The 12,501-nt window shown below is 42.3% G+C and overlaps 1 protein-coding gene across 1 annotated transcript; it reads right to left on the bottom strand.

Annotated features, from left to right (window-relative positions):
- Positions 1-9,516: 9,516 nt before the first annotated feature.
- LOC110174901 (zinc finger and BTB domain-containing protein 14-like) lies at positions 9,517-12,002 on the bottom strand. The gene is made up of 2 exons (XM_020941018.2): positions 11,844-12,002; positions 9,517-11,289 (listed from the first exon to the last, which is right to left on the bottom strand). Exon 2 carries the CDS (start codon positions 11,265-11,267, stop codon positions 10,101-10,103), a length of 1,167 nt encoding a protein of 388 aa, XP_020796677.1. The 5' UTR covers positions 11,268-11,289; positions 11,844-12,002; the 3' UTR covers positions 9,517-10,100.
- Between the last annotated feature and the right edge of the window lie 499 nt (positions 12,003-12,501).

Here is a 12,501-nt window from a genome sequence, read left to right as displayed (position 1 = left end):
CTCCTGCGTGTGATCCTGTCTGTCTTTCTCTCTGTCTGTGTGTCACTCTCTTCATTATAGATGCACACAGTGAAACACTCAGGGTTGTACTGATTAGTCCAAGATTAGTCCTGGTTTGGTCCTGGTTTAGTCCTGGTTTAGACCTGGTTTATTTCTGGTTTAGACCTGGTTCAGTCCTGGTTCAGCTCTGGTTCAGTCCATAGGCGCCATAGGCGCAAAAGTTCAGCATCTTTGCGGTTATTTTGGTGAAAGTAACTTAAAAGTGCTGCAACAGTAAATGTAATGCCTTACATTTTAAATACAGTAATATTGTAATGTAACAACTTACTTTGAAATGACAGTAATAAGTCATAAATAATGTATTACAGTTTAAAAAGTAACTTGTCTAACAGTGTTTATATGTAACATGTGCACCATGTCAGGAGCCCACAGGACGTCCATGTCAGCTACAGGCACCAGTCAGTGTTTAGTGCTTACAGGTGACATACATCAGAAAGAAGAATGAAACATACTACAATAACAAAATAAAAACATCATGACTACAACAACAACTACACTCACTACTGGAAGTATGTAAAGTTGCTGATTTGTTTGTTTAAAAGTTTGATAGGTTGCGGTTTTTAACACAAATTTTTTTTTCAGTATTTTTGTCCAAATATCAACATTAATAATAAAACATAAAACATAACATGGACACGAATTCTGTTTATTTTCAAATTATAATTACAGAACTATTACATAATCTGTTCCATCGATAACAAAACCCAGCAGCCAATCAAAGCGCAGCAGGTTGCCATGGCGCTGTAGCGTGTAATAAAGTGAACATTTCTGTAAGTGTGCCTCAGTTTTCTCACTTTTCTCTGCTTCCCGAACAGTGAACACACATTTGCACAGCTCCTACTTTTCGTTACTTGTACTTGTACTTGTACTCCTGCTGTTTGTAGTACCTGTACTTGTACTCTACTTGTATTTATGATGCATTCTACTCTGAGCCCTGGAGACCTGATCCAGTCAGCCTCCTCCATGTACCGGGTGGAGAGCCTTCTGGGATCGGGGACGTATGGAGAGGTTTCGCTCTGCCACAATCTTTTCACCAATCGGTCTGTGGCGCTCAAAGTCATGAAAGGCCCAGATGCCCTGGAGTGTGGCCAAGAAGAACTGAGGATCCTCAAGACTCTGGCTGCACGGGGCGCACACAATTTTTACATTGTACAGTGGCTTGACTCCTTTGTATCCTGTGGACACTTCTTCCATGAATTCGAGAAACTGGACATTAGTCTGTACCAGTTCCTCAAACAGAGTCCTCTTAGGAGTCTGAGGAAGATGGAAATCCGATCTATCCTCATCCAGATTACAGGAGCTCTCCTGTTCCTACAGTATGTAGGTATTATGCACTGTGACCTAAAACCGGACAATATCATGATGATAGATCATGCGAGGCAGCCAGTGCGAATCAAAGTCATCGACTTTGGCCTCGCATGTTTTGAGAAAGAGGCCGACCAGAGAGTGGAAAGGCAGACGCTCAGGTACAGAGCTCCGGAGTGTCTCCTCCGGGCTCCTGTCGATAGAGCCATAGATATGTGGTCAGTGGGCTGCATTGCTGCTGAAATGTTCCTGGGTGTTCCTCTCTTTCCGGCCAAACATGAGCAGGAGATGCTGAAACTAGTAGTGGAGATTGTGGGGCACCCACCCAAGTCCTGTCAGGACAAGGGCCTGTTCACCACAATGTTCTACAAACAGTCGAAGCACAGAGGCAAGTGGAAATATAAACTTGGCCCTTTGGATTCCGCTCACAAGATCACAAAACTGGACCGGATTCATGAGAGAGACCCCCGCGGCCCACTGTCCTCTAACCCCTCAGACCCACACGACTGGGTGGACTTTGTGCATCTCCTCACACGCATGTTGGACCTCAATCCAAAGACCAGAATCTGCGCCAAGGAGGTGCTGAAACACCCCTTCTTCAAAAGCAGCATACCCAACATCAGTCAGGCAGAGCAGAGTGGGGAGCCTCAGAGCCTCACCCACTCAGCCCCCACACCGGCAGCCTCACAAACATCTGCTCTTAAACGCAAACGTGAGGAGCAGGAATCTCCACACAAAAAGAGAAGCGTGGGAAAAGGCCACGAAAAGAGCAGCTCCCAAGAGAAGAATAAGACACCCAGAGACACTTCTGTGAGCACGGCTACCAAAAGGAGCAGGAACTCCAGCCCCAAGACCAGCACCCACCAGACTCACCAGTGTAGCCAGACTCAGAAGTGCCTCCAGGCTCCACAAGCCCCCCAGGTGTCACCAGTCACCAAGGAGGTTAGAAAGAGACCTCGAGACTCTTCAGTGAGCACTGCTACCAAAAGGCGCAGGAGTTCAAGCCCTAAGACCAGGAGCTCCAGTCCTAAGACCAGCACCCACCAGGCTTGTCAACACCACCAGACTCCCCTGAGCCACTTGGCACCCCAGGACCACCAGGCTCCACAAGCCCCCCAGGTGTCACCAGTCACCAAGGAGGCTAGAAAGAGACCTAGAGACTCTTCAGTGAGCACTGCTACCAAAAGGAGCAAAAGTTCAAGCCTCAAGATGAGCACCCACCAGGCTCCTCTGAGCCACGTAGCACCTCAGGAACACCAGGTTCCGCAGGCCACCCAGGGGTCACCAGTGAGCAGTGAGTTTAGAAAGAGACCCAGAGACACTTTCTGTGAATTCTGCTCCCAAACGGAGAAGAAGCTCCAGTCCTAAGACCAGTACCCTCCATACTCACCAGAGCTGGCAATATTCTGAAATATTAATAAACATTCATTAACATTTAAAAAAGACAACATGGTGTGATTTTGTTCTCAACAAGGAGAGGCCATTGATGCAGATTGGCACATTTGGCAGCCAAGCCTCTGTCAGTCGTCCCCAGGCGGCTGTGGTTAGTTTACCTACAGTGAGTGTGCAGACTGAGTCAATAATACAGACGTTTGTCCAAAAAGCTCAGATGCATTACACTAAACTGTTCCAAAATGTAGTGTTTTTATCATCATATAAAATTCTTAATATTCAAAGCATTTGTTTAAAATTACTGCCACTAGTATTTTTTGTTATGTTCTTCTCCCCCCTCATCCTCATCTCTCTCTCTTCCTCCTCTCATTCTCTCTCTCTTCTCCCTCTCACTCTCTGTCTTCCCTCACTCATCTTCTCTCTCTGTTCCCCCTCTCATCCTCTTTTTGTCTCTTCCCCCTCTTCTTCTCTCTCCTTTCTCCCTCTCATCCTCATCTCTCTCTCTTCCTCCTCTCATCTTCTCTCTCTTCCCCCTTTCATCGTCTCTCTCCTCCCCATCTCACCCGTGCTCTCTCTTCCCCCTCTTGTCCTCTTTCTCTTTTCCCCCTCTCATCTCTCTCTTCCTCCTATCATTCTCTCGCTCTCTTTTCCCCCTCTCATTCTCTTTCTGTCTCTTCTCCCTCTCATCTCGTCTCTTTTCCCTCTCTCATAATCTCCCCTCTCTCTCTGTTCCCTCTCCCTCTCTCTCCGTTCCCCCTCTCCCCTTTCTCTCTTTCTTCCCTCTCTCCTGCGTGTGATCCTGTCTGTCTTTCTCTCTGTCTGTGTGTCACTCTCTTCATTATAGATGCACACAGTGAAACACTCAGGGTTGTACTGAGCACGCACACTCACACATCACGCCTCACTGCCCTCCTCTCTCACTCTCTCGCTCTCTGTCTGTCACTCTTTCTCTCTGTTTCTCTCTCCTTCTCTCTCTGCTCCATCACTCTCTCTAAAACCAATTGAATCACAAAACAAACAACAACAAAAAACCCTTTCTGATCCATGTTATAATGTTGTTTCCACATCACAAACAAACCTAGAGTCGCACGTTAACCACACAAACCGTCCATATTTAGGCTGAGTTTTTCTCTCAAACTAAAAACACTTTCACCTTATGATGTCACGTGGTAATAAAGTAAGTGCTCCACTGTGTTTTTAAACTCCACACACCTTCACTAGAACCGTTTGGATGATTTTGAGCTTTGGAGATATACACAGACTAATAATAAAGAATTACTCAAACATGCGTGAATGAAACCAAACACAACTCTGGGTATTATTACATTACCTCATTATGACATGGCTTAAAGGTGCACTGTGTAACTTTGTCTGTTGAGGCTCCGTTACCTGCACAGTATGGTCTTAAATTTATGAATCACCATGGAAACTGGCGAGCTAAATTACTCTTTGTGAAGCTTCATTCCAGCTGCTGTCGTACTTGTGAATAAATTGTAATCTATTCTTCTATCAATTTTAGTACATTGTCTTCGTGTGTTTTTTATATATTTAATATTTTTTTGTGATCTGAGCCAAGCATGATGGATGAATTTAATTGTTTATGGAACAAAGTCATTCTGCACTAGCCTGATTCATCAGCCGGTTTCATTTCGTGGAAACCGTCTGACCTCGCAGCATTAGGATTCTTTCGCTCAACAGTAGGCGGGTACTTTTTAAAAATGTAACCAATCACTGCTATTTGGTCGAGACGTATGTAATGCGCCGGAAAGCTCAGTGGTGTCCAAGTACTTGCCAGCTTCACAGCTCTTTGCTGATTGGCCGGTGCATGGTCTACAACTTCCACTGTTCTTGCAAACCGTCAATTGCACAGGTGTCAAACTCAAATTCACAGAGGGCCAAAATTAAAAACTGGGACTAAGTAGTGGGCCAAACAACAATATCTGCATGTTTTCTCTTTTTTAGAGATATGTAATGTTAAACCTTTTCTTATTAAAATAAATGTTTAATTATAGTTTTTCTTAAACATTGAATCCAGAACAGACATAATATAAAATCATAACAAAATTTTAAATAAAAAAATAATGTCTCTATAGCCTATCTGTAGCCGGCAGGTCAGCTCTAATACAGAGTTGATATGATCTTGCAACGCAAATATAATTATATCACAGGCCAAATTTGGTCCCTGAGCCTGAGTTTGGCAGGTCTGGTCTAGTGTATTTCGATTCCTGACCTAGTCGCTGGAGAGAAATGAGGCACTAGGTGGCGCCAGCCTGGCTAATTCTGCACTGGAGCGCTGTAACATTTTATTTTGCAATTGCATTTTTATAATTGTTTATTGTACAAAACGTGGATGAATGAAATGTGAAATGTGGCACCTCAAATCTGCAAAACAAATTTACCTACATGAATAAAGCAACCGCACCAAACCAAACCTACTGAATGTAAGAATTTATGTTTTTAAGATAGGTAGTTGAATAAATGCAAGACCAATTTGTTTAATACCATCCTGTGAACAATTTAAAGCTTTAACATCTGCATGGAGACAAACAGGTTGCAGATCCCCTCCAGAAAAGTTACACAAGAGTCTGTTTTGAGTAATAGTGTGTGCTGGGACATGCAGACACTGGTTAAACTGAGAGAGACAATAGGAAGGATCTCTCTGCATATGTGCTCCAGCTCTACCACTGAGAAAACGCACAGTCCTCATAACATTAAACTGTAGATCACTATTACATTATAAACAGCTTTCCTCTATAATACATATCAAATCCTTGTTTCCTCTTCTCTGTCTGCTCACTCCATCCGCTGCAGCTCGATTCACAAAACAGACTTCAGTACAGAGCTGACGCCAGCCTTCCCCAAAACCACATGATCAGAGCTATGTACTGCAAACAGAGGCCACAAACTGTACTCGAGTAAGAGTAACGTTACTTCAAAATAATATTAGTACAAAGTTGTGGGCCTGGAAATATGTCAAGTAGGAAAAAAAAGCATTAAGAAAATTACTACTACTAAGAAAACTAGATAGATACAAATATGAGGGGGAAAAAAACTACACTACATCTGCAAGAAACACAAACAATTTCAGGTTGTCAACAAGAAGAGTAACCAAAACTGTTGCTCAAGTAAGAGTTCTGTTACTTAATAAACATTTTACTTAAGTGGGAGTAAAAAGAAGGCTGCTAAAAAGTACAATTTCCTTAAAAAGTTACTCAAATAAATATAACTGAGTACCTTCCACCTCTGCAGGGCTGTAAGATGAATCGCACTTGATTCAAAATCGCAATTTGAATGGAGCAATAAGCAAAAGCTCCAGTTCAGTTGGTAAGATTGTGATTGTAGTACAACTTTTATAGCAGCAAGAGAACAGGCTAACCTATATAAGTGTTGTGTCTGGACATTCTTGTAAAAAACCTGCCCTTTGTACTGGAGTTTGTAGCATTAAGAAGCTCTGAACTACAGAGGTGGGTAGAGTGAGCCTGATTCATCAGCCGGTTTCACTTTGTAGAAGCCGTATAACGCTTGACGGTAGGCGGGTACTTTTTTTATTTAACAAATCGCTGCTATTTAGTCGTGATGTATGTAATGTGCTGGAACACTCAGTGGTGTCCAAGTAATCGCCGGCACAACAGCAAACAAAGCAGAGAGTGAACATGTCTGTCAACGATCATTGTTGTTTCTGCGAGGTGAACTTGTGTATTAAAGATGCAATAAGGAAGTCCAAAGGAGGATAGCGTCTGCAGTCTGCTATCGCATCTTGGGTTGGTTCAGCTCTTCAATGATTGGCCAGTGCACGGTTTACAACTTCCAGGGTTCTTGCAAACCGTCTAGTGTTTTCTGATTTCTGACCTAGTCGCTGGAGAAAAATGAAATTGAGCGGAGGCACTAGGTGGTACCAGCCTGGCTAGGCTAGAGTCGCCAAAAATTGTACTCAAGTAAGAGTGCTGTTACTTCAAAATATACTTTACACATTATATAAAACTACTCAAGCAGAAGTACAAAGGAGTGGTCCAGGAAATGACTCAAGTAAGTATTTGGAGAAGGTATTTGGGAAAATTACTCCTCAAGTAAGAGTGACTTAAAGAGTAAAATCTGATTTATAATTTGATGTTACTATAATTTGACAGACAAAACACAAACACACAAACATGACTAATACACAAAACCTGGTATTTTCAAAGGACAGACACAAAAATGAGACAAACTAAATCATATCTGAGGGAACAGTGCAAGAAACACAAATGTTCAAATCATTTCATATTATTGACATAAACCTTGTTGTCACTTCAGGCTAGAGGTGGGGACTAGCAAATCGTGACTTGGACTCGAGTCAGACTTGAGTCACTATTTTTAGGACTTGAGACTTGTCGGTATAAAATAGACCAAGACTTGGGACTTGACTTGGAGATGAGCCTTTAGCTTAACATTCATATAAATTGGAAAAATTAAAGACTTGAAATGACTTGAAGCTCAAAGCAGACGACTTGGACTTGACTTGGACTTATTGGCCAGTGACTCGATACTCGACTTGGACTTGCCTGTATTTGACTTGGGACTTGCCTTGGACTTCAGGTCAAAGACTTGTGACTTACTTAAGACTTGCAAAACAACAACTTGGTCCCACCTCTGGTTTAGACTCACAGTGGGAAGAGTCACCACAACTTTTACTCAAGTAAGAGTACTGTTACTTCAATTAAAATATTATAGTAGAAGTAAAAGTATGTTGCTAGAAAAGTACTCTGAAAAGTATAATTTATTTAAAAAGTTACTCAAGTAAATGTAATTAAGTAGTACCCACCTCAGTTTTGGACAGCAGACACTGAAGACTGCAACAGGTTAGTGGCAAAGAGAAGGGCGCCCTCTAGTGTTGACAGGCAAAATTAGGCTAAAGTTTGACAAAAAAAACACCACAAAAACCAACAAATTATATAGACTTGTTTAAAGATGTATTATGTAACTTTTCAGGCAGCGCATTGGCTGTTTGTTCATGTTATAAGCATATTAAACAGACATATCTCAGATTTATTCAATTACTTTGCACAAAAAGACCTAAATGAAAAACTTGCTTTCTTACTGTGAGTGGGACCGCCTCTCCACAGATCTGACCTGTAACATGGTCTGGTAGCATCATCTGCTTGTCTTCATGGAAACAGAAGTTGAAGCTACATTGTGCACCTTTTAAATGAAAAATTAAAATACTGACAATATAACTTAATTTGTAGTAACAGTCTACAACAAAAAGAAAATGTGTATGTATTTTTTTGTTTTTCCAATTTGGACCCAGAACTAAACCAGGACTAGAACTGGACCAAAACCAAGTCTGTTGGATTAAACAGGGCAGAGTTTGGAAGTACTCAGTTACATTTACTTAATTACTCTTCCCATTGTGAGTAAGTACAAGTGATAAAAGCTTTATGTTGACAGTATGAAAAGTTTGAAGTTTTGTCATTAACTTTAAATTCTAAATCAGATGTTATGTTACTTTAAGTTGCTATTACTTCCCAAATATTTTTTCGACTTTGACCATCTACTTCTAATATTTGAAGTAACGTCACTCCAACTTGAATACAATTTTTGACTACTCTAACCACCTCTGAATATACGTATTGATAAAAAGGTTAAAATGAATCCTTCTTCATTGTTTCTGTTTCCTGATTTGTGCAAAAATTTGTACTTTCTCCGATTACAAATATATTCCCGTATTTAGTTATAAATTAATAACTAACCATCCTAACCATAAATATCCTCATCTTTTATAAGAACTGCATTTGTTGTCCAGAGGTGGGCAATTACATTTATTTGAGTAATTTTTTTTGATTGAAGTAACAGTATTGAATTTTTTAAAAAGTGACAAAAATTTTATGCTGACAATTTGAAATTATTTGAATTTACTCAGCTAGTACTATTCCCAAATACTTCTTTTTACACTTATTTGAGACCATTACTTCTACTTAAGTAATATTAATTTGTAGTAACATTACTATTACTTAAGAATAATATTACTTCAGAATAAAAGTACATTCTTGGTCCACTCTATCCACCTCTACGTATATGTACTGATAAAGAAGTTTAAAGTAGTTTCCTCGTTTGTGCAACACTTTTAGGACTTTTCTCATTCAAAACACATATATTTTAAAATAGTTAATCGCTATGGCAACAATCCTAATTTCTCATCATTCTGGAAACCACAGATATCCCCATCTTTATAAGAAGTGTGTTTTGTTGGCAGAGTTGATGTTTTTGATCAAGTTCAGACATGTTTTCTGGGTCATGAGTTTGCATTGACAGAACATTCTTGCAGATGAGACACAGTGTGTGGATATTTTATCTGTGGCTTTCATGCCGTCAGACGGGACCGTGTATAAGCAGTGAAACGTACATGAAGTAACTGATTATTAATACCTATAACATGAGGTTATAAATACTAATGACGTCTAGTGTTTTTTACATTCCAGCCAATCATGTCTCACATCTGAGCTCGTACACATCCTCTTCTCTCAGACTAACTAAACAAAATACTCATTTAGTGTGGCAGCATTCAAATGACAAAATTGAGGTATTTATAAGGGATTGAGAACAAAATACATTTTTTTCATAATGCTTTTTCTACATCAAAATACATTCCTATGATTGTACTATACAGATAGACCCAATATCAGACTCATCAGTGACAAGATATAAAAGTACTCAAGTGTACAACATCCTTTCTACGACAGAACAAATGAGCACAAAGAACCAAGCTTTGTCAAAACAATAAAACACAGCAAATGGTGTTTATTGTCAAAGTGGGAATAGGACAATGTTATATGTGCATATTTCCATAGTGTGTTCTCTATTGTGCAACGACCTAAGCTACAGTATTTACATGGTACATATCTGTTAGAGCCAGGGCTGCATTACTGTATAACAGTAAGTGTACGGCCCACACATCCACACTCCAACACTTTGGTCTGTCCAAAGCTGAAGCACACACTTACAGTGTAATATCAGTACAACTAAACATCCATTAAAACAGCCACATGAATATACTCAATGCAACAAATGTTATGCAGAACATCTCATCTCTCAGTTCATAAAATCCAGAAAGTTAAACAAACATAGTTCATGTTACATAGGCCATAAAAGTAAAGTAATAATGACACAGACCTGTGTGATTCTCTGAAAGGTGAACTAAACAAGTACATGTTTCACAGGTGAGAGATGACTGAAGAATAAAGATACAGCCCACAGTCCAAACATGCTCTTGTGTCCTCACAGCCCGCCGATGTCAGGCTGTACTGCAGTGCTCAGTACTGAGTAGTACTGTGCAGTACTGAGTAGTACTGAATAGTAGTGCCCGGTCCTCAGCAGTCCCCTGAGTTGTGTGAGTGTGGCCCCGTCTCCAGTTTCCAGTCTCTCTGATCAGTGGGGTCCTGTCCGTGCGTGGCAGAGGGGGACAGCGCCATCTGTCTGCGCGGGTTGGCACTGTGCATGGTGTTCCAGTGGCGCTTTAGGTCCGAAGCCTTTATAAAGGCTTTATCACAGGAGCCACAGTTGAAGGGCCGCTCACCTCGGTGCTGCCTCTCATGATCTTTCAGGTGAGACTTGTGTTTGAACGCCTTTTCACAGAGCTGACAGGCAAACGGACGCTCGTTACTATGGACACGCTCGTGCCTCTTTAGGTCTGGCCCTCGGATAAAGGCCTTCCCACAGACCACACAGCGGTGCGGTTTGAAGCCCGAGTGGATCTTCAGATGCTCTTTGAGATGGGCTGCTGTGGTGAAGGCTTTGGGGCAGTGCTCACAGGCGTAGGGCCGGTTGGCGGTCAGCAGACGTTCCTTTTTGGCGTTATGGTCCATGGGTTTGGGCCCAGGAGGCTGTAGAGCGCCGTGGTCGCGATGGCCGTACAATAAATACTCCAGCTTCATGTCTGTGGTGGTGGCAGCGCCCCAGCCGTGGCTGTGGGGGTCTTTGGGGATGTTGGTGTTGTACGCGTGGGGCTGGGTGACGTGGGAGGCGGTGGCGGCCATACTGTCCATGCCCTGGTCATAGAAGCTGTTCTTCCTCACCTCCTCCATGGCCAGCTCCTTCAGGATGGCATCCTGTGCCCTCATGCCATGGTCTCCGGGAGCTTGGTTCTCCCTGGTCTTCATGTTGGTCAGCTCTCTCTTCTGTGTGCACAGATTATCCAGGAAATTAATGCCCAGGATCTGTCCTGACGACATCATCATGTTGATGTCCTTCTTCCTCACGGCCAGCCGCGCCGTGTACATGTAGTTCAGCACCTCCTCAAAAATGTCCGAGCGGATAAAGTCCAGCTCCACAATGGAGTTGTCCTCATCACTCTGTTTTTTAAACAGCTTTTTGAAGTAATTGCTGCACGCGGCCAAGACGCAGCGGTGCGCCCTGAACTCGATGTTTTCCACCACGACCACCACGTCACAGTGCTCCCCCTCCATGCGCTGCTGGTTCAGCATCTTCAGGAACGTGGCTTTGTGGTCGTAGTCGATGTATCTCAGTAAGTCGGACATGGTGCCGGTCAGAAGGGTCGACCTACGGACAGAGACGAGCCGTGAGCCGCGGTTCAATGTAAACATACAGACTCTGTTTACAAGCACAAAGCCAAAACGTAGCAGCGGCTTTCACTAACGGAGGAGGCACACCATCCAAGAGTCAGAATAAAACAAAAAGCTACAAACTTTATACTAAACACACAGTGAATGAGCCGGGAGCCGATCGAGCCGCTGTGATCACAAATCCCTCAGAAAAACACTAGGCCCGAGAGCGCGCAAACTCCCAAACTGTTATTACCACTGTGCAACACATTTATAACGCACTTTTTACAACTTAACACATGCATTTAACCGACTGCAGCGCCCTGACAGCGCTCTTTATGTGTGCGCACACTAAACCTTAGCAAGAATATTTTACATTTGACTGCGCCCAGCCATCTTGCTTGCAGCCTCCATTGGCATGTTACGGTGTTAGAGCTCAGTGCAAAGCGCGCAGCAGCAGCGCGGCCCAGAGCGCGTAAAAGCACCCAAACAGCCCCGTGCGCCTCCCCTCTCTCCTCACATTACACAAACATTTGATATAAATGTAATTACCCGAAGCCTGAGCGCAATCCGAGTGTTGTCACGCAAAGGCGATCGACGACGGTCCAGGGCTGTCTCCTCCTCTCCGTGTTGTGACCAAAAAGATCCACAGGAAACGCGCCGCGGTGGTGCTGCCGCCTACCGCACCGGAGTGCACCGGCAGAGAGCGGCTCCAGTCAACAAGAGGCTCACGCTAAACCTCACTAACACTAACTTTATGTCGTAGTTTTTATGCTTTGTAATTACTATTGGTAAAAAGGCTGAACTCCAATCGTTTATTAAATACAACAACAAGCAAGTTAAAGGTGATTCTTGGTGTTTCTTGCACCGCTACTTCAGATATGACATAGTTGTTTTTTTTTTTTTGCTTTTTTGTGTCTATTCTTCGAAAATACCAGCTTTTGTTATAAATCAGACTACTAAATACTTTTTACCCTTCCTTGAGTACTTTCTTGAACCACTTCTTCGAACTTCTACTTGTTGAAGTAATGTTACTCTTATGTGGGTACAATTTGTGACCACTTCACCCATGTCTATGTCAATATATTTTGGCCAGGTCGTCATTGCAAATTAAAAGGTGTTCTCAATTGACTAACATGATAAAATATAAAATAAATAAGAGGTCTAATGTTTGTCAATAACTATAATGTACCTTTAAGAATATAAATAA

Source organism: Boleophthalmus pectinirostris, unplaced genomic scaffold, assembly GCF_026225935.1.
Source record: "Boleophthalmus pectinirostris isolate CB_2022bp ecotype Guang Dong unplaced genomic scaffold, ASM2622593v1 HiC_scaffold_16, whole genome shotgun sequence".
Lineage (NCBI taxonomy): Eukaryota > Metazoa > Chordata > Actinopteri > Gobiiformes > Gobiidae > Boleophthalmus > Boleophthalmus pectinirostris.
This window is presented reverse-complemented; position numbering and strand designations above follow the sequence as displayed.

What these genes read in the sequence shown, in the direction of transcription:
- LOC110174901 (XM_020941018.2), bottom strand. Translation starts at nt 11,267, where the DNA reads ATGTCCGACTTACTGAGATACATCGACTACGACCACAAAGCCACGTTC.